Source organism: Procambarus clarkii, chromosome 18 (genome assembly GCF_040958095.1).
Source record: "Procambarus clarkii isolate CNS0578487 chromosome 18, FALCON_Pclarkii_2.0, whole genome shotgun sequence".
Lineage (NCBI taxonomy): Eukaryota > Metazoa > Arthropoda > Malacostraca > Decapoda > Cambaridae > Procambarus > Procambarus clarkii.
The window spans coordinates 14,484,298-14,505,620 of record NC_091167.1 but is presented as its reverse complement, the minus strand read 5'-3'; the positions used below and the strand labels follow the sequence as shown (position 1 = coordinate 14,505,620).

At 52.2% G+C, this 21,323-nt stretch overlaps 1 protein-coding gene across 1 annotated transcript in view; it reads right to left on the bottom strand.

Moving 5' to 3' along the window:
• LOC123754485 (2-(3-amino-3-carboxypropyl)histidine synthase subunit 2-like) overlaps nucleotides 1-21,323 on the bottom strand; it is an 81,505-nt gene that overhangs the window by 14,428 nt on the left and 45,754 nt on the right. Inside the window, exon 5 of the mRNA XM_069326668.1 lies at nucleotides 17,295-17,441. Coding sequence (XP_069182769.1) covers nucleotides 17,295-17,441 — 147 coding nt within the window. The remainder of the gene's footprint in view (nucleotides 1-17,294; nucleotides 17,442-21,323) is intronic.

Genomic DNA, 21,323 nt, shown 5'->3' with positions numbered 1-21,323 from the left:
AACATAGAGAATAGCATAAAGTTCCGCTGTGAAGATGCTAGTCTCCGGAGGTAAGTGACACAAACAAGTGCTGTCAGGAAAAACAACAGACTAGCCCACACTGTCCGCGGACTTAGATCCACCGGTGAAGATGGAAACAGAGCGGGAATGTGAAGAAAAGTGCTCAAGGAAAAGGCATTTCAGAACCGTAGGAGGGATAAAAGCTGTAGTGATGCGGGTTAAGGAAGTACAAAACTGCGGAAGGGGGACTCTCCACGGGGCAAAGAAGGAACAACACAAGAAGAAATATTAGAAATATGAACCGAAAGAGAATCCTGTAAGCGAGATAACCGGACAGAAAGAGGGAGGTGGTGAAGAGGAACAGGAACCACAGGAGGGGTAAAAGTTAAAGCACAACAGAGGCGAGAGGAAGGATGTTGCAAGGACCGTGCAAGATAGCGAAGACAGTAGCGACACTGCGGTCCTGGAGAGATAGGAAGCCAGTGTCAACATACAAGCTGAGGACGGGAGTCGAACGAAAGGCACCAGAACTGAGGCGCAACCCAGTATGGTGCAAAGCATCATGACGGCAAAGAGTAGGAGAAGCAGACGAGTAAGCAGGGCAACCATAATCGAGTTTAGACAGGACGAGAGAGGAATGTAAAGCGAGAAGAGTGCGCCTATCCGCTCCCCAAGAAGTATGGGACAACACCTGAAGGAGGGTAAAGGCCTTAGAGCATTCAACTCGGAGGTAAGAGATATGGGGCGACGAAAACAAACGAGTGTCAAAAATCAACCCCAAAAGCTTAGCAGAATCCTTGTACACAATGGGGTGACCATACAGCGACAAAGAAGGACGAAGAACAGCACGCTTCCGAGTAAGGCACAAGTCTTAGACGTAAAGAACCTGAAGCCATGATTGGTGGCCCAAGACGACACGGCATCAATTGCAAGTTGAAGCCGGCATTGAAGGAGAGGCGAATCATCACCCCGACAGCAAAGGGTAAGATCGTTGACATAGAGAGCGGAGAAGACGCCAGAAGGAAGAGAGGAAAGAAGACCATTGAGGGCAACCAGAAAAAAGAGTAGTGCTTAGAACACTACACTGGGGCACACCTTCGTAATGCTGAAGAGGCAAAGAGAGCGGTACCAAGCCTCATCCGAAAGGAACGACACGAAAGGAAGCTTTGGAGAAAGAGAGGGAGATTACCACGAAGGCCAAAAGAATGAAGTTGGGACAGAATATGATATCACCAAGTGGTGTCGTAAGCCTTTTCCAGGTCAAAAAGGACGGCAACAGCGGAGGTCTTCGTAGCAAAAGCAGTATGAATATAGACCTCCAAGTTCACCAGGACAGCCGTTGTGCTGCGGCACTTGCGGAAACCAAATTGAGGAGGGGAGAGGTGGTGAAAGTGTTCCAAGAACCACATCAGACGAACATTAACCATACGTTCAAAGAGTTTGCAGACACAACTTGTGAGGGTAATAGAGCGAAAGTCCTTAGGGAAAGTCCCCAGAGACCCAGGTTTGCGAACGGGGAGGACAACGACATCAAGCCAGTCCTCAGGGACTGACGATGATTCCCAGATCCAATTATATAGACTCAGTAAATACTGAGACGTGCATGGAAGGAGATAGCAAAGCCTCTCAAAATGAATGCCATCGGAGCCCGCCATCATAGAAACGCAGAGGGCCAGGGCAGACCGAAGTTCAGAGAGAGAAGGGATTATTATAGGGAAGTCGGAGAGGAGTGCAGAAATCTAAAGAACGAGATTCAAGGACAGGTTAATGAAGAAGGAAAAATTGAGGAAGACTAGAACCAGAGCTATCAAAAGAAAAGTGGGAACCCAGTTCGTTAGCGACCAAACTGGGGTTCAAACACTCAACGGGTCCGCCACAAGAGTACCACGGAGGTGAAGGACCGGTGAGACATTGGGAACGAATTTATCTGCTATCTTGCGGATATGCTTCCAGATCTGCAGCAGAGGAGTTTTGGATGTAATGGTGAAGACATATGACATCCAACATTCACTTTTAGCCATACGGATGACCCTACGGGTCACCGCACTCGCCTTCCGAAACCAAAGGAAAGAATCGGCCGTCTGCCGGCGGCGGTGTCTCTTTCAGGCTGCACGCTTACAGTGGACAGCCCGAGCACAGTCAGCATTCCACCAGGGAACGCACTTTCAAATGGAGCCGGATCGTGGAACCTTGAGTGACCCAAATCCTCCAAAGTGAGATCCACACGGCCGCCAACTCTCACACCATTCTGTGGGCCCGTCCAGGCCATTGGGCACAAAGCCGCAGCCAAGAGAAGACGCGTCCATGAATCCATCGAGCGAGAGCTCGGGTAGGCACCAAGGCACTGAACCCCGAAAAAAACAGAAGAGGAAGCCGGCGATGCAGCAGCCAATGGAAGGCACCAGGAGGCCGAACCCACCAATCGCGAGAGTGGCGGAGGAACCCGAAGGAACCAGAACAGCCGACAAAGCCTAACCCGGCCCGGCGGGTAGACCAAAACGACAAAGTTCAGACTACCACACAAACTTTCAAGCCACCACCTCCTGACCCAGGAGCCCCTCCAGAAACAGCTGAAGGTGGGACTGCAGCCACAGCAGAGTTTCCGGAGGAAGAGACAAGGAGGCAGTCCGAGAGTCCCACACAAGACACAGCCATGTCCAAACTTGAGAGGGAACCAGATGGGACGTCCTCCAATTCACCACTAACCCGAACCCGGTGAGCTTGGAAAAGAACCAAATCCCTGGCGAGACTGGCTGGGAGCCCACACCAGCCAGTCATTGAGGTAGACCAGAACTCTAACCTCTTAAGATACACAAACAGGCCACCACGACCCGGGTAAGGTGTGTGAAAACGCGAGGTGCCAGATTCAAGCCGAATGGAAGGCAATGAAAGCGGTAATGTTGACCAGACCACACACTAGAAGGTGAAGGGACAACGACGTTTCGGTCCATCCTGGACCATTCTCAAGTCGATTGTGCACAATCGACTTGAGAATGGTCCAGGACGAACCGAAACATCGTCGTCCCTTCACCTTCTAGTGTGTGGTCTGGTCAACATTCTTCAGCCACGTTATTGTGTTATTGTGACTCATCGCCTGCATATGAAAGCTGTAAGCCTGACACCCCACAACAAAACTGGGCCAGTCCCTGAACCTTGGATGAATCGGGCCGTGCCAATACGCATCCTAAAGGTCCAGGGACACTATCCAAGCACCTGGCTCCAAGAGAAGATGGCCCTGGGACAAAAATCATCTGAAAGGAGGGGCAAAAGACCCAGGGGTTCAGACGGGACAAGTCCAGAATGAACCGCAGGTGCACGCAGTCCCGTTTTGGTACTGGGAACAGGCGGGAAACCCACCCGAGGGAGAAGGACGTTTTGACCACACCCATGTGAACCCACTCTAAGATGACCTGACAAAGCGCAGAAGAGGCCTGCCCTGCCAGACCTGAACCCCCCGTTGGAGGAGGGGCCACCCAATGCCACCGCAGGCCTCAAGAAACGACCCGAAACCCCCATGAATCGTGGGATCAGGCATGAGCAACCAGCGCGAGCCTCCCTTCCTCCCTCCCCGTTAATGGGGGTGACCTGCAAAAGGGCCAACGCCCCTTACGAGAAGCCGACCGACGAGCAGGGCGATCATCATGCTGACCATACGTTGTTGGCTCCAAAAGCTGCACCGGCTCTGAAACTGGCACCACTGGCCTACCACGATGGGAGGAACCCCGAGCCCTAGCATAACCATTCCGGGAAGAGCCCACACGCCCCCCCCCCCCTCCCCCCGAAGAAAAAACAAGTCCGACATGGGATGACAACTAGAAAAAGCTGCCTGCAGATACTGCACCACCACAGACTATGCAAACAGGAAAGGACAAAAAGGCGTAGAAAACCTAAGAGCCAGGGCCCAACCGGATTCCAAGGACTGCACAAGCACTGCCAGACGGCAAGCGAGACGAGAAGCAAAGAAGAGAGACACCGCCTCCCACAAGATTGGCGCAAATAGCTTTAACAGGGCAGCCGATGCCCACACCGCCGAGACCAGCGCACCAGACGCAGGACCGGCACCCAGCGCTTCCACATCCTCCTCAAGCCAGTCCGAAGATAGCTCGAGAAAGGAAAAGAAACAGGACCGAACAACCATAAAAGCCTCTCGCCACTCAAGCGTGCAGGACCGACAGAACAGATACCCACGCCCCCAATGAAAAGAGAGGACAGTTTGCCAACCAGGATGACTCCGTAATCTTGTAACGAACATAGGAAAGAAATGAAGAACCGAACTCAAAAGAGGCAGGATCCATTATCGAGGCGTAATCCAGGTCACGCAGGAGGTAAGCCGCATGAGTCTCCCACACCTCATGAGGCGGGATGCGGAGAGTCAAAAACCTCCGGAAGGAAGGAAGGAACCGAAGTACCCAAGGGTACCCAGAACCGAAGCCACGGAGGAGCCGACGCCATATCAAACTCGTAGAGGGAAGGAGGATAAGAAAACCCCACCCCCTGTAACAATAAGCCCCACTCAGAAGGTACCAAAACCTAAGTGACGTCAAACGGGGCCCAAGACCCCCAAGTCAATTCCTCCCCAGCCCCAGGATCCCCCACATCAGGACCCGAGGAAGAGCTGTCCTCCAAACCCTCTGCCTCTGGAGAAATGCAGAGTCCACTGGAAAAGCAGGGATGAAGGGGGTCCGCTGGTGCGACCTGAAAGCCCCGGCAGGAAGAACAGGCTCAAAAACCTCCGCCCTCGATTAGGAAGGGACAGTCCCCGAAGCTGCTCGAGTCTCGCCACCTAGAAAACCCTGCCCCACCTCCGAAACCCTCAGACGTTTGGGAGCAGGGGAAAGGGGGGAGCAGGATGAACCACAGCAGGGGAAGGACAAAGGGGTGCGGACAAAACCAAAGTCGAGGCGACTAACTCCCCCAAATCCGGGTCGCTATAATCCAAACGAGGCAGCCGCGGGGCATCCAAAAAGGCAACCAACAGTGCGTTACAGCAACTTAACCTCGCATGCAACACAGAAGCTGCCTGAACCTGAATATCAGTAACAGTGGACTGGGTGAACTGGAGTACATGCAAGGAACACCACTCACAAGACTCTGGGTCAAAGATGTCATCGACCCAACAACACAGCATAGCGGAGGCAAAGACAGTCAATGTCACCTAGAAACAAGGGGACAGAGCAAACTTCAAACTCGCACAAAGCGAGGTGGGACTCAAGAGGTTTCCTACATTGGACCAATAAGCTCCAATGGGGGTTTCCAGGGCCCTTAGGCTGACTGCTAAGGGAAGCCCAGGCAAGGTACTGCTAACCGATTATCCCAGAGCTACCAAATCAACAAACTAAAAGCTGAACGCCTGCGACGTGTGTAAGCACGGGGACCTAGTGGAGGGCCACCAAAACCATACAAGTGGTTCTACCGCCACACCAGGCAAAACAAAACAAAAACTAAAGAAAAACCCCGCAAAAGCACGTCTCCAGGGAAACAGAACTAGACGCTATGAGTATATCAGACAGCAGCACAGTTCCTCGCACCCCCTTCAGCGATGAAACTACCTTCTACCCAAGGGCAAACAGGAGTAAGAACCACCCCAGCTGAACCCCAAAGGCAAGCAATCACCAAGCAGCAACAAAACCTAGCAGAGGTAGTTCCCGAATGGCTCAGGGGAAGATAACCCTAGGCTGCATGGGCAGTACTTACAGGGCACCTAGGGGAGGCAGCCCTAGGTATATACAGCCCCAGTACTCGTGTGTAACTCCTGGCTAGCTCACCACTAACACTGAACAAAAACATCACTATGCAGCACTGCTCAAAGGATGGAGTCAGAGTCGATCGACTGCCACCGACACAACAGCCTCTTGATCTGAGGAGAGCAGCCGGCATGGAGGTTTGGGACTGTCCCTCCTCCTGGGGAGGGGGAGGGGGTTTGCACAGATGGATGCGCGACGGTTGTTTGCTTGTTTTTGATTGGGGGGTTCTACTTGCTAGTTCAGCTTTCGGTTTCCAATTTTTGACCAGCAGTAGTTTGTTCTAGAATTCCTACCTTTCTAGGTGCTCGACCTGGTAGATGGCAGACAAAGACTGCTTCCAATTACACAGGGGGTGTCTTTAGGCAATTGCTCCTCGTGCCTCTTCTTGAGGGGCCAGGTTCTGGCTCTGGTCCACGGTAGGCCTAGAACTCCATTGATTGATTGTTGCCACAGTCTAATATGTGCACATCAGCCTGGTATAGCTCTGGGGAGCCGAAGGGGCTCGCCACAGAAATGCAAGTGGGCCAACAGCCACACAAGGTAGATCCCCACCAGGAAAAAAAAAAAAAGTACAACATTCCCAGGGGAACAGAACCAGCCACTATGCATATATCAGACAGCTGCATAGTACCTTGTGCCCCAGCCAGCAACGATACTCTCTCCTACCAAAGGGCAAACAGAGGCAGGAACAACCCCAACTGACCCCAAGGACGGCCAATCACCGAGCAGCAAAAGAACCCTGCAGAGGTAGTTCCCAAACGGCTTGTGGTAGATAACCCTAAACCGCAATGGCAGTAGTTACAGGGCACCTGGGGGAAGAGGACCCTAGGCATATGCAGCCCCAGTACTGTACTTCTGGAATTATTCCTGGCTCATACACCACCACATTGCAGCACAACACCACAAGGCACAGCACTGCTCAAGGATTGGAGCCAGAGTCAATCGATCACCACTCAACGCCACAGAACTGGGATTGGGTAGCTGTCACGGGAGGTTCGGGATCCCCTTCCCCCTTGTGCAGTTGAGCAGACAGCGGCGCGGTGGCTGTGGTGACTAAATGCTTGTTTGTTTGTTTATTTTCTGATTGGGAAGTTCTGCTTGCTTGTTCAGCTTTCGGTTAGCAATTTTTCACTGGCTGTAGTTTGTTTTGGGATTCCTACCGTTCTGGGTGACTGACTTGGTAGATGGCAGATACAGACTGCTTCCTACTACAGACAACTGGTGATATGTCTCGAACAAATTTACCAGCAATCTTATCATTTTCTTCCAGATCTGGGGGAGGGGTGTCAACTGTAATGGTGGAGACAATCTCTAACTCTTCTGTTTAGCTGGATGGATGACTTTACGGGCCACCGCACTCACCTTTCAAAACAAAATGAAAGATTCAGGAGTCAGTCGGTATCAATGTCTTTTCCAGGCTGCATGCTTACAGCATAACACACGAGTACAATCTGAATTCCACCAGGGAACACACTTCCAAATGCCATGGGAAGCATAGTAAGGAATAGAGCAGTGTAGCATCCAATAAAGTGTTGTGAAAAAGTAGGAGGGCTCAAGAGGAAGGCAAGTTAGTAATTATCAAAGAAGGCACCAAGCCATGAAGGCTATGTAGCACCATTAAGAGGAAGGCAAATCGGATAGGTTGGAAAGAGGAACGCAGAGGGTGAAAAGATTTCAGTCCGTCTTATCAAACTGCCACCAAACAAGAGGAGAGGGCAGAAAAAAAATTGGATTACGAGTATGAGGAAACGGTCACTGTTATGAAAGTCATTGAGACGGCCCATTCTCCCGAGCATTCCCAACGTCACTAAACTGTACTAAACTGCCCAAACCTAACCTATCCTAGGACCCACATACAGAAAACAGGACATCACATCAATTTTGCAAAATGCTACCATTTTTAATTCATCAGATTTTGGCCTAAGGGGAAATTTTCACATCATGCATCACCCCAGAGTGCATGGAGACAATTAAAATCACCCAAAAGGAGCAAAGGCTCTGGTAATGAGTCCAAGAGGTGGCTAAGATTGGGAAGAGAAAGAGGAACACATAGGGAGAAATGGAACAGACAATGTACTATTTACCTATTAAGAAGCCTGGATTTACCCGAGGGCCACTTCCACTAGTGACCTCAATGATAACAGTAAGCCAGCGGCTTGTTAAAAGTCCCCCCATTAGCCTTGATAATCTTTTCCAGTTTGATTTTGAAATTCAAAGAGTCTTGGCATTTACGGCTTCAGCTAGTAGGCAGTTCCATTGGTTTATGACCCTGTGGGTGAAAAAGCATCTCCTGTTCTCAGTCCTGCATTGTATCTTGTCGAGCTTGAAACTTATCGCTCCCACAGCACCGCTCCTGTGCCAGGTAAGTCCTCTACGGGCTCACCATAGTCCGTGCTACTTGCCCCGCTCCTGTGCCAGGTAAGTTACGGGCTCACCATAGCCCATGCTACTTGGAACTTGTTCAGAGTAGCTGAATCTGTAACAACAATGAAACTGTTGCTCCTTGTTTTCGTCACATTAGACCTTTTGAAGATATTTTCCGGATCAACATCCACCAAATTGTTCAGTATTTTAAAAGTTTCAATGAGATCTGCCCTGTCATGCCTGGTTTGCAGAGTTGTTAGCTCTGTGGCCCTCAACCGTTCCCAATACGTGAGATGATTTAGCTCTGGAATGATTTTTGTTGCCCAGTTATCTTGAGGTTATCTTGAGATGATTTCGGGGCTTTTAGTGTCCCCGTGGCCCGGTCCTCGACCAGGCCTCCACCCCCAGGAAGCAGCCTGTGACAGCTGACTAACACCCAGGTACCTATTTTACTGCTAGGTAACAGGGGCATAGGGTGAAAGAAACTCTGCCCATTGTTTCTCGCCAGGGCCTGGGATTGAACCCAGGACCACAGGATCACAAGTAAGTAAGTAATTATCAAAAGAAGGCACCAAACCGGGAAGGCTATGTAGCACCATCAAATACGCAAAATAATCAGAGGGCGCTAAATATCACCAAGGATGCCAATACGAGAACAAAAACGCATAAGGCGAACGATATCAAAAGTATCCGAGTCACCAAGAATTCTATCGAGGGACAGGTGACCGCGAGGGGCGGTCGGAAAGCAAGACACACGCTCGTCCTGGAAGTCAGGACATTCAAGAAGGACATGCACGACCGTAAGAGGGACAAGGCAACTAGGACAATAAGGAGCAGGGCGGCGCTCCATCAAGTGACCATGGGTTAAGCGAGTATGGCCAATACGCAACCTCGCTAGAGCTGTTTCCCACCGCCGGTTACGGTGGAAGGAGGACGGCCACGAGGAAACACAACATTTAAGAGTACGTAGCTTGTTACCAGTAACAGACAACCAAGAAGCCTGCCAACGGGTAAGGACTGAGGAATGGATAACCGGGTAAAAGTCGGAATACGGAATGCCTTTACGAGAGATGGGACAAGAGCGGACAGCTTCCTTAGCGGCAGCATCCGCACGCTCATTAAAGACACGCCAATATGGCTGGGAACCCAACAAAACTCAACCGACTTAAATTTACTGTGAACGAGAAACAGCCAATGCTGGATCTCGACAACTACCGGATGAACTGGATTAAAGCACCCGAGAGCCATGAGGGCACTACGAGAGTCAACAACAACCACAAAGGAAGACTGACAACGAGAAAGCAGGAGACGAAGAGCATAGAGAATAGCATAAAGTTCCGCTGTAAAGATGCTAGTCTCCGGAGGCAAGCGACACATATAAGTGCGATCAGGAAAAACAACAGAGTAGCCAACACCGTCCGCTGACTTAGACCCATCGGTGAAGACAGAAACGGAGCGGGAGTGAGAAGAAAAGTGCTCGAGGAAAAGGCGTTTTAGAACTGTAGGAGGGGTAAAAGCTTTAGTGATACGAGTCAAGGATGTACAAAACCGCGGAAGAGGGACCCTCCACGGGGGCAAAGAAGGAACAACACGAGGAGAAACATCAGAAATACGAACGGAAAGAGAATCCTGCAGGCGAGATAACCGGACAGAAAGAGGGAGGTGGTGAAGAGGAACAGGAACCGCAGGAGGGGTAAAAGTTAAAGCACGACAGAGACGAGAGGAAGGATGTTGCAAGGACCGCGCAAGATAGCGAAGACAGTAGCGATCACGGCGGTCCTGGAGAGACAGGAAGCCAGTGTCAACATACAAGCTAAGGACGGGAGTCGAACGAAAGGCACCAGAACTGAGGCGCAACCCAGTATGGTGCAAAGCATCAAGACGGCGAAGAGTAGAAGGAGAAGCAGACGAGTAAGCAGGGCAACCATAATCGAGCTTAGACAGGACGAGAGAGGAATGTAAAGCAAGGAGAGTGCGCCTATCCGCCCCCCAAGAAGTATGGGACAAGACCCGAAGGAGGGTAAGGGACTTAGAGCACTCAACACGGAGGTAAGAGATATGGGGAGACCAAGACAAACGAGTGTCAAGGAATAACCCCAAAAGCTTCGCGGAATCTTTGTATTCAAGGGGATGACCATAAAGTGACAAAGAGGGACGAAGAACAACCCGTTTCCGCGTAAAAGTCATGGCACAAGTCTTAGAAGTAGAGAACTTGAAGCCATGACCTGTGGCCCAAGACGACACGGCATCAATCGCAAGTTGAAGCCGGCGTTGAAGGAGAGGCGAATCATCACCCTGACAACAAAGGGTAAGATCATCGACATAGAGAGCGGAGAAGACACCAGAAGGAAGAGAGGAAAGAAGACCATTGAGGGCAACCAGAAAAAGAGTAGTGCTCAGAACACTACCCTGGGGCACACCTTCGTATTGCTGAAAAGAGGGAGAGAGAGCGGTACCAAGGCGCACCCGAAAGGAACGACGAGAGAGGAAGCTGCGGAGAAAGAGAGGGAGATGACCACGAAGGCCAAAAGAATGAAGTTGAGATAGGATATGATAACGCCAAGTGGTGTCGTAAGCCTTTTCTAGGTCAAAAAGGACGGCAACAACGGAGGTCTTCGCAGCAAAAGCAGTACGTACATAGACCTCCAAGTTCACCAGGACATCTGTCGTGCTGCGGCACTTGCGGAAACCAAATTGAGAAGGGGAGAGGAGGTGATGGTGTTCCAGGAACCACATCAGACGAACGTTAACCATACGTTCAAAGAGTTTGCAGACACAACTTGTGAGAGCAATAGGGCGAAAGTCCTTAGGGGAAGTACCCAGAGACCCCGGTTTGCGAACAGGGAGGACAACGGCATCGAGCCAGTCCTCAGGGACTGACGACGACTCCCAGATCCGATTATACAGACTCAGTAAATACTGAGACGTGCTCGGAGGGAGATGGCGAAGCATCTCATAATGAATACCATCGGAGCCCGCCGCCGTAGAACCGCAGAGGGCCAGGGCAGAACGAAGTTCAGAGAGAGAGAAGGGATCATTATAGGGAAGCTGAAGATGAGTGCAGAAATCTAAAGGACGAGACTCAAGGACAGGTTTACGAAGAAGGAAAGATTGGGGAAGATGAAGACCAGAGCTAACAGAAGAAAAGTGGGAACCCAGTTCGGAAGCGACCTGCAACGGGTCCGCCACAAGAGTATCATGGAGGTGAAGGACCGGTGAAACATCGGGAACGAACTTACCCGCTATCTTGCGGATACGCTTCCAGATCTGGGCCAGAGGGGTTTCGGACGTAATTGTCGAGACATAAGATGCCTAACATTCACGTTTAGCCGTACGGATGGCCCTACGGGCCACCGCACTCGCTTTCCGAAAGAAAAGAAAAGAATCGGTCGTCTGCCTACGGCGGTGCTTCTTCCAGGCTGCACGCTTACAGCGGACAGCCCGAGCACAGTCCGCATTCCACCAGGGAACGCACTTCCGTGGACCCCGAGAGGAAGAGCGAGGAATAGAGCGGAGGGCAGCGTCGAAGACAGTGTCATGAAAAAGGAGGAGAGCGCGAGAGAGGGGCAGAAGGGAGAGGTCAGAGAGAGTAGCACTGAGGGAAAATAGGGTCCAGTCCGCCTTAGCAAACTGCCACCTAGGGAAAGAGAGGGAAGAGCGAAAAGAGAAAAAGGAAACAAGGATGGGGAAATGATCACTTCCATGGAGGTCATCAAGAACCTGCCATGTGAAATCTAAGTAAAGAGAAGAAGAGCAGAGAGAAAGATCAAGACAAGAAAGGGTGCGAGTTCGAGAGTCCAAATGAGTGGGCTCACCAGAATTCAGAAGAGACAGGGAAGAAGAGAGGAGAAACGGCTCAAGGAGGCGACCCCGGGTATTCGTCAGAACGTCACCCCAAAGAGAATGACGACAATTGAAGTCACCCAGCAGGAGCACAGGCTCCGGCAAGGAGTCTAGGAGGTGTTTCAAATCAGGAAGAGAGAGCGGGACACTCGGGGGGAGATAAATGGAACAAACTGTGTACCATTTCCCCACAAAGATACGAGCAGCAGAACAATGGAGAGGCGAAGGAAAAAGTAAAGGAACAAAGGGAACATCAGCCCGAATCAAGAGAGCAGAAGAATTAGAAGCCCCAGCAATGGCTGGGGGGGGGGAGAGAAAGGAATAGCCACGAAAACGACCAGGACGAGCACCAAGCATCGGCTCCTGGAGACAGACACAAAGGGGCGAAAACCGCGAAACCAGAAGTTGGAGTTCGAGGAAATTGGCGTAATAACCTCGAACGTTCCATTGAAGAATGGACAACGACGAGAAGAGAAAGGACAAAAACAGAGAACAAGGAAGAAACAAAGGCGAAAGACCAACAGAGCACGTTAAAGAATATCAGGGTCGGATCAGGTCAGCAAAGTCAGGGTTAGGGGGCATGGGTAAACTGAGCAAAGACGGAGGGAAGGAAACGGGAGAACAGATCAGAGGTGGGCGGGCAGGGTCCGGAGGAGGAGGAGGAGGAGGAGGAGGAGACAACGGAGAGGAGCAGTCAAGGACAGCAGCAGGAAGAGGGGGAGTAGAAAGAGAGGAGCGCACCCCAGCAAGAGCAGCAACCGAAAGGGAAGCAGGGGCCAAAGAAACCTCCATAGCAGGAACAGAGGGCGCAAGCACTGAAACGGGAGGGGAAGGAGCAACAGAGCCAGAAGGAGGAGCTGAGGAAGAAAGCGAAGCCTTCTTACCCGCCGGGGAAGAGGAAGGAGAGGAGCCAGGCTTACGCTTCTGACTTAAAGAGACCGGTGTCCCAGCAACTACGTACCGGGCAACGGATTCCAGTGTCTCAACAGGAGAAGCCGAACGAGAGCACACACGACGGCCGTTAGGAGAGCGATGGACATCCGCCCGCACCGACAGGCGGCGGGGAGAGCCGATAGATGGAGGAAGAGGATGGGAAGGAGGATCGGAGGGGGACGAGGAAGGAGACACAGAAGACACGACAGACCGGGTAGAAGGAAGGGGAACCCCAGACAGAGGACCAGGAGGAGGATCCTTCGGGAGAGAACCCAAAGGGACAGAGGAGGGGGCAGTGGGCGCATCAGGGTCCAAGGCCTGGAAACGGTTGTGAGTCTGAGGAAGGCGGGAAGGACGAGGAGAGGAAGAGCGCAACACGCGAGCATAAGAGATATTAGCATAAGGCGGGAGCCGGCGAACCTGGCGCCTCGCCTCAGGAAAAGATAAACGCTCCCGGTGCTTCAAGTTGAGGACGGCTGCCTCAAGCTTGTAATGGACACACGCACGGGAGAAGGTAGGATGGGCCTCACCGCAGTTGAGGCAACGAGCCTGGGGAGAAGCGCACTCCGACTTAGAGTGACCTTCGCCACCACACAAAGGACAGAGAGAGACAGTCCCGGAGCAGCGGAGGGCACCATGCCCAAACCTCCAGCACTTGTTGCAGAGCCGAGGAGAAGGAATGTACTCCTGGACAGAGCACCTGGCACCAGCAAGAATGACAGAGGGTGGAAGGGTCCTACCATCAAAGGTAATCTTCACAACCCGGAGGGGTTGACGGCGACTACCACGAGGGGGACGAGTAAACGTGTCCACCTGGAGAATAGAATGGCCCTGGGCAGCGAGGATATGTCGAATATCGTCGTGGCAGTCGCGTAGGTCCCGAACACCGGTCGCAACATGGGGCGGGAGCAAAATAGTGCCAACACTGGCATTCAACTGAACGTTCTTCGAGACCCGAACGGGGGTCTCGCCAAGGCAGGATAAGGCAGCCAAGCGGGAAGCAGCATCCTGAGAAGGAGCAGCAACGACACGTGTACCGAGACGAGTGGGGTTGAAAGTAATGGAGGCATCCACGGAATCAATGAGATGTCGATGGAGGGAGAAATCGTCAGGAGGCGCAGAATCAAGAGGGAGGAGATCAAAATATTTGGCCCATGAAGCGGGACCAAACAAGGCTTGATAGGTAGCAGAACTGGAAGGAATCGAGCGAGGGCGGCCGTGACGAAGACGGCGGTGAGAACCCCCAGAGAGAGAGGGGTTAAAAGGCGCAGTAGTTACAACTAGAGAAGGAGCCACGCCAGGGGACGAGGTAGTCACCACTGGGGGCTTGGGGCTCGACCCAACCACAGAGGAGGGAGGGGAGCCAGAGGAAGGAGTCAGAGAGGCCAAAGGAGGAGCAAGGTCGGGGCCCAATGCAGCGGAGGCTACAGAGCCCGGTCTTCCAATACGGACCGACTCGGGGGCTTGGTCGCCCACCCCACGAGCCTGAGAAGGTAAACCAGAAGAAGCCGAAGCAGGGGTAATCATCTTGACGAAAGAAAGAATTCACTCACGAATGTGCCCCCACACCCACCATGGAGCCACAATTAGAGGCAGGACACCCAACAAGAAGCTATCGCCGATCTTGTCGGGGCCTCCTAGGGGTGCGTCGCGAGTATACGCCCCACAAACGCCACCTTAAGAAACCGACAGTCCGTCGAGATCGGGTTCAGTGACGAAGTGGGGATTGACAATAAAAGGTTCCCCTCGCTCTCGACGTCGGGTACTGCAGTTCTACGGGTGCATGAGTATGCCTCCTCAAGCACCCGGGCGTCAAAATAGAAGAAGTCCAAGGGAAGAACCAGAACGAGCAAAAGGTCGGTAGGAAACGGCAAGCAGATAGGAGAAGAGGGGGGAGAAAAACGAAACAGAAGGAAAAGGAAAAGATGCCCAGCAGAATTGGAGAGGACGGCAAAAGGAGCACAAGGCTAGAAAAGGACAGAGGACCGTCCCAAGGAGCATCACACTCCGGCAGCCGCCCACTAAGCCCCCACACGGCGACAACGAGCTGAGCGGGGAGGGGGCACAGGATCACAAGTCCAGCGTGCTGTCCGCTCGGCCGACCGGCTCCCCAATATTGCACTTTCTCCAGAGCAGCTATGTCCTTCTGAAGATGGGGTTATTATGCTTGGATACAGTAATCCAAATGGGGCTGCACCAGAGACTTTTACAATTGAATCATCACCTTCCTTTCCTTAAAAGTCAAAGGTACTCTTGATTATTCCAAGGGTTTGGTTAGCCTTTTTGTGACTGCTGCTCCTACCTGCTGTGCAACTTTCAGTGAGTAGTGGATTTTGACTCCAAGGCCCCACATGCAGGGTATGGCATTTGTCAAAATTAAAAAGCATTTGCTAGTCTTCTGACCATTTGTGGAGTTCAAGTAACTTTTTGTAGGGGCTCCAATATCATTATTATTCCCACTTGTTGACCAGATTACACACCAGAAGGTGAAGGGACGACGTTTCGGTCTGTCCTGGACCATTCACAAGTTTATGAATTGACTTGAGAATGGTCCAGGACGGACCGAAACGTCGTCGTCCCATCACCTTTTAGTGTGTGGTCTGGTCAACATACTTTAGCCACGTTATTGTGACTCACCGCCTGCATTATTCCCACTTTACCGTATATCTTTGTGTCATCTGCAAATTTGATGATGTGGTTTGTAATATTCCCATCTATGTCACTGATGTAAATGATAAATAGGTTGGCCCCAAAATGTACCCCCAGTAAGTACCCCACTTACACATTTCTCCAGTCAGATTTGGATCCATTTAGTACGACCCTTTGTGTTCTTTGTTTCAGCCACTTTTATCCATTCTAATATTCTACCATTTATTCCATGGGCCTGTAATTTCCTTGCCAGTCTTTTATGTGGTTCCTTATCAAAGGTTTTAGCCCATGTATACTACATCCCTGCACAGTTTACGCAGTCACCCTGCTAAGTTTGGCGAGGCTAGTCCAAGCTTCATGCTCCTTACCTTGAATAGACAAACACACTCTTTTATAGACATAATTTCCCTATATGTTTATTTTTAGTCCTATGATTATCCATTTTGGATCGCTATTATTTGACTTAATTGATTTAAATGGTAAATTGCTTGAAATACTTCACCTCCTATTTCACTCTAACATTCCATAACATTTTTTGTTATTCATAACACTTTCCGGCTCTTGGCGAATGTAAAAAAAACAACTGTAAGTGCTCCCGGCATTTTGCCGCGTAAGCGTAAAAACAAAAATGTGTATACTCTTTTTACTCTGCTTACCTTAGTTCTTGAGCTACGTATTTCATTTTGGTACCAACGTGTTCGCAATAAAATTCTCTAGAAGAACATTAGTAAAAAAAAGTCACGAAACGTATAGGGATACCAGCACCAAATAAATAACTACGAAGATGACTCGCCGTGAGCGCCCAACAGCAACAAAATGTTTTTACTCTTGGGATTGTTATCACCTCCACACTTGTCCTACAGCGTTAATTTTGGTATCAATGAACTCGCAATGAAATTCCCAACACGGTGATATGAATATAAGCGTAGAATAATGATTGCAGCCCGCCCGCAAGAGTGTGGGAATTGGTGAAATTGTTACCCGGTATCGGTGACGGGACGACGCACGGCGCTTTGAAAGTTTATACTTATTTCACTCTCATGACATTAATTTTCTATGTACGTCATTCATTTTTGTGTCAATGTTTTTGCAATAGAATGTTCTATGAGCCCGTAGGTAAAAAAGATCAACAAAGCGTAAGATAGAATAGCGCCAAATATAAAACAACGCTGGAACATATCAGTGAGCGTCAAACACACACGAAATGTTTTTACTTTTGTTATGTTTGTCAAGTTTATACTTGTTGCACACAGTTATTTTTGGTTGTACATTGATCGGAATAAAATTCCCTAAACAGACATGTGCATATAATACATGATATGGGGGAAGCATTACCAGTATAAACGGCTAAAGTCACCCACCTGCAACCCGTTTGGGACATAATACCATTTGATCGAAGTGGTCCAAACCTTTCATGAACTTATTGTACCATGCAGCCTAGTGGTGAGAAAGAGAGCCTCATGGCGCGCAGTTTGAAACAAACCCAAAGTAAATCGGATAAAAATTGAATTTTATACAAATATTTTAAAAGAGGACATAACTTTATGTCCACTATGCTGTAGCGTTAGGCGAAACAGGACTCCTCGGTGAGTCCGGTTAGCGCGAAAGTGTTTAATTAAAATCCTCACTTTACTTCTGATATTGTTTAACAAAATATTCAAGGAACATACCCTCGACCCTTCCTCAAACTCGATTTGAAAGTGCTAAATAGTATACAGAGCAAAAAATATACAGAAAGATGGAATAAGTATTGGAACCTACTAGCAATGTAATGGCACCTCGTATCATACACGAAGATCAAACCCCTTGTCCGGTCTTCAATGGCACTTTCCAAGCCTGAAATGACTGCAGGAATATCCACTGGTATTCTTGTGAGGATACAAAGAACAGGGCAAGGGGAGCAATGGCCTATAGAAGCCCCCGTGTAGTTGGAAGCATTCTATGTCTGCCATCGACCGGAACAGGCACCCAGAAAGGTAAGCGCCCCAAAACAAACCCCTATTCTGGTTAAAATTGCTACCAAAAACCGAACTAGTGGATAGAACTCCCCAACCGAAAACAAGCAAACTAGTGTGACGTCACACACCGCCGCGCTGCTGTCTGCGCAGCTCCCCCTTCCCCAGGAGGGGGAGGGGGGAACCCCAGACCCCCCACGCCGGCTACCCACACCTCAGTTCTTGAGGCTGGATGTCAAAAACGCGAAAAACCGCCGACCGGGAGGGAGGGAGGGATGCCGGGGAGCCTCCGGGACTCACCCAGAAATAACTAATAACCTAATAATAACCTAATAACCCTGCGGACGACCTGAGAGACCCGAACCCGCGAACAGGGAAGAAGGGAAACCGGATCAACCCACAGCGCGTCCCCGGACACAGAAGCTGTGGCGCGCAAATAACGGCGAAGCGCCGCAACCGGACACAAAACATGATGCACCCCCGGCCTGACCAACCAAGCATCAACCACCCACGGACCCCTCCGGAACGCAGCAGTCTCATTCTTCGCCAGAAAAGAAGGAGACGGCTGCAAACGAACAAAACAATCACCACGACCAAAAGAGCAGAAACCCCTGCGCCGGAGGAGAGCATGAAGCTCCCCTACCCGACCCCCAGAGGCCAAAGCCAACAAGAAAAGTGCCTTGGAAAAACAATCCTGGACCGAAGGGGCCACAACGAAACGAGGAGATGAAAGGAAAGCGAGCACTCTGTCCAAAGACCAGGACGGCTCAGGCGACGCATGAGCAGGCCGGAGGTGAAACAATGCACGAGACAGCTTGCGAAATGGCGCAGACGTAACATCGATACCGAAAGCAAGCTGAAGCGGCTCCGCCAGCGCCGCACGATACGAAGCGACAGTGTTAGGCATAAGATGACGGTCCTGAAACAACCACGAGAGGAAGGACAAGACCACCCGAACAGACAAGGAGCTAACACGACGAAGACGCAAAAAGAAACGGAAGGACCGCCAGTTAACTTCATACTGCCGCCGAGAAGAAGCCCTCAGGTGGGACACCAACAAGGAGGCCACCTGATCACCATAGAGATGATGATAGACTCGAGTCAAAAAAACCATACGCGAAGACTCGAGGAGAAGATCGAACCAGCCACGTGACGTACCGGCCCGATCTGCTGAAAGAGGCGGAGCCGCGGGAAAACCCTCGGGTTCGGACACCGAGCAACCAGCGCCTGAAACCAAGGCTGGGCCGGCCACCAAGGGGCCAGAAGGACAACTCTCCCCTGGTAAGTCTCTAAAGAGTCAGGACCTGGAGCAACAGCCGAACCGGGGGAAAGAGGTACAGGAACCCCCACCTCGACCAGTCTAGCCGAAAGGCATCGACCCAGACGGCCTCGCGATCGGGGAAGGGCGCCGTATAAACGGGAAGACGCCGCGACCACGCCAACGCGAAGAGGTCCACTTCGGGATGCCCGAACGTCTGGCAAAGCCAACGGAAGGACTCGTCGTCGACCGTCCACTCCGTGGAGAGGGGAACGAAGCGAGACAGGGCCAATGTCGGCCAAGACATTGGACACGCCCCGTACGTGAACCGCCAGGAGAGCCAAACCCCGAGAACTCAGCAGACGAGTCACCCGAAGCGACCAACCCCAAAGAGACAAGGACCGCATCGAACCCCCGCGGTTCAGGCAATGAACCACCGGAGAGCAGTCCGAATGGAGCCGAATCGTCGATCCGCGGGCCACCCGAATCCTCCCCAGAGCAAACCACACTGCCGTGAACTCCCGCACCGTGCTGTGAGCTCGACGGAAGGACGGATCCCAACGCCCCTGGCCGGCCTGGTGAGCACTGGTCACAAAACCCCAGCCGAGAGACGACGCATCCGTGTACACATCGAGCGAGGGCTCGGGTAGGCGCCAAGGCACTGAACCCCGAAAAACCCGAAGAGGAAGCCGGTGACGCAGCAACCGACGCAAGGCCCCCGTGGGTCGAACTCTGCGATCGCGATAGAGGCGGAAGGGGGGAACCCCGAAGGAACCAGAACAGCCGTCGAAGCCAAACCCGACCCGGCGGGTAGACCACCATCGCGAAGTTCAGGCTCCCGCACAGCCCCTCGAGCAACCGCCGGGTGACGCGAGGGCCCCCCAGAAACAGACGAAGGCGGGACCACAGCCGCAGGAGAGACTCCGGAGGGAGAGACAAGGAGGCGGTTCGAGAGTCCCAAACGAGACCCAGCCAAGTCCGAACCTGAGAGGGAACCAGATGGGACTACCTCCAGTTCACCAAGAACCCGAACTCGGCGAGCTGGGAAAGAACCAAATCCCTGGCTAGCAAGCAAGCTGACTGGCTGGGAGCCCAAACCAGCCAGTCGTCGAGGTAGGCCAACACCCGAACACCTAGGAGACGCAAACGAGCCACCACAACCCGTGTAAGGCGCGTGCACTCGCGAGGTGCCAGGTTCAACCCGAACAGGAGACAACGAAAGCGGTAACTCAGACGCCCAACAACAAAACCGAGCCAGTCCCTGAACCGCGGATGAATCGGGACATGCCAATAAGCGTCCCGGAGGTCCAGGGACACCATCCAAGCTCCCGGCTCCAAGAGGAGCCGAACCTGAGACAGCGTAGTCATCCGAAAGGAGGGGCAATGAACCCAGGGGTTCAGACGGGACAAGTCCAGAATGAACCACAGGTCCGCGCAGTCCCGTTTCGGAACCGGAAACAGACGGGAAACCCATCTGAGGGACGACGTCGTTTCGACGACGCCCAAGCGTACCCACTCCAAGACGACTCGACAGAGCGCAAGGGAAGAAATCTGCCCTGCCAGCCCCGACCCCCCAAAGGGGGGAGGGGCCACCCAACGCCACCGCAGGCCGCGAGACACGACCCGAAAGGCCCACGAATCGTGGGACCAGGTGTGGGCGAACAGCGCAAGCCGCCCCCCCCATCGCCCCGTCAAGGGGGCAAACCGCGAAAGAGGCCGGCAACCCTTACGAAACCCAGAACCCCGCACAGCGCGAACACCGCGCCGACCAGACGAGGGAGGGTCCGCAGGAGGAGCCAACCCCAAACCTGACACCAGAGGCCTACCACGACGAGAGGAACCCCGAGCCCTGGCACGACCTTTCCGGGAAGACCCACCCCGGGACCCCCGGAAAACCAACAAGTCCGACATCGGACGACAAGCCGCCGACGCAGCCTGAATAAACTGCGCCACGGCCGACTCCCCAAACAGGAGAGGACAAAAAGGTGAAGAACGCCTAAGAGCCAGAGCCCAAGCAGATTCCACGGAGGAACCCAGCACCGCCTGCCGACACGCGAGACGGGAAGCATAAAACAGGGAAACCGCATCCCGCAAAATCGGCGTGAACAGCTTCAACAAGGCAGCCGACGAACGCGCAGCCGAGGACAAGGTGCCGGACCCCGGGACGGACCCAAGCGTCCCCACATCCTCCATGAGCCAATCCGAAGACAGCTCCAGGAGGGAAAAGAACCGCAAGGCCGAACACAAAAGGCCCCGGGCGCGCAAGTCCTCCGCAACGAGCGCCGCCGAAAGGGAGGGAACCTGCACATGGAGCTGAATAACGCCCACATCGCGGGGAAGGGCAGGGGCAAACAAGCACTCATTCAGGTACTCAAGTTCGCCCCCCAGGAAAACCTGAAGCACCGTGGAAGCTTCCCGCCACTCCAACGTGCGGGAACGACAGAAGGAATGCCAGGAATCCAGACCAAACAAGGGGCAGTCTGCTAGCCAGGACGACTCCGGAACCTCGTAACGGAGCTAGAAAGGGAACGAAGTCCCAAACCTGAACGTGGACGGATCCATTTCCGAGGCATAATC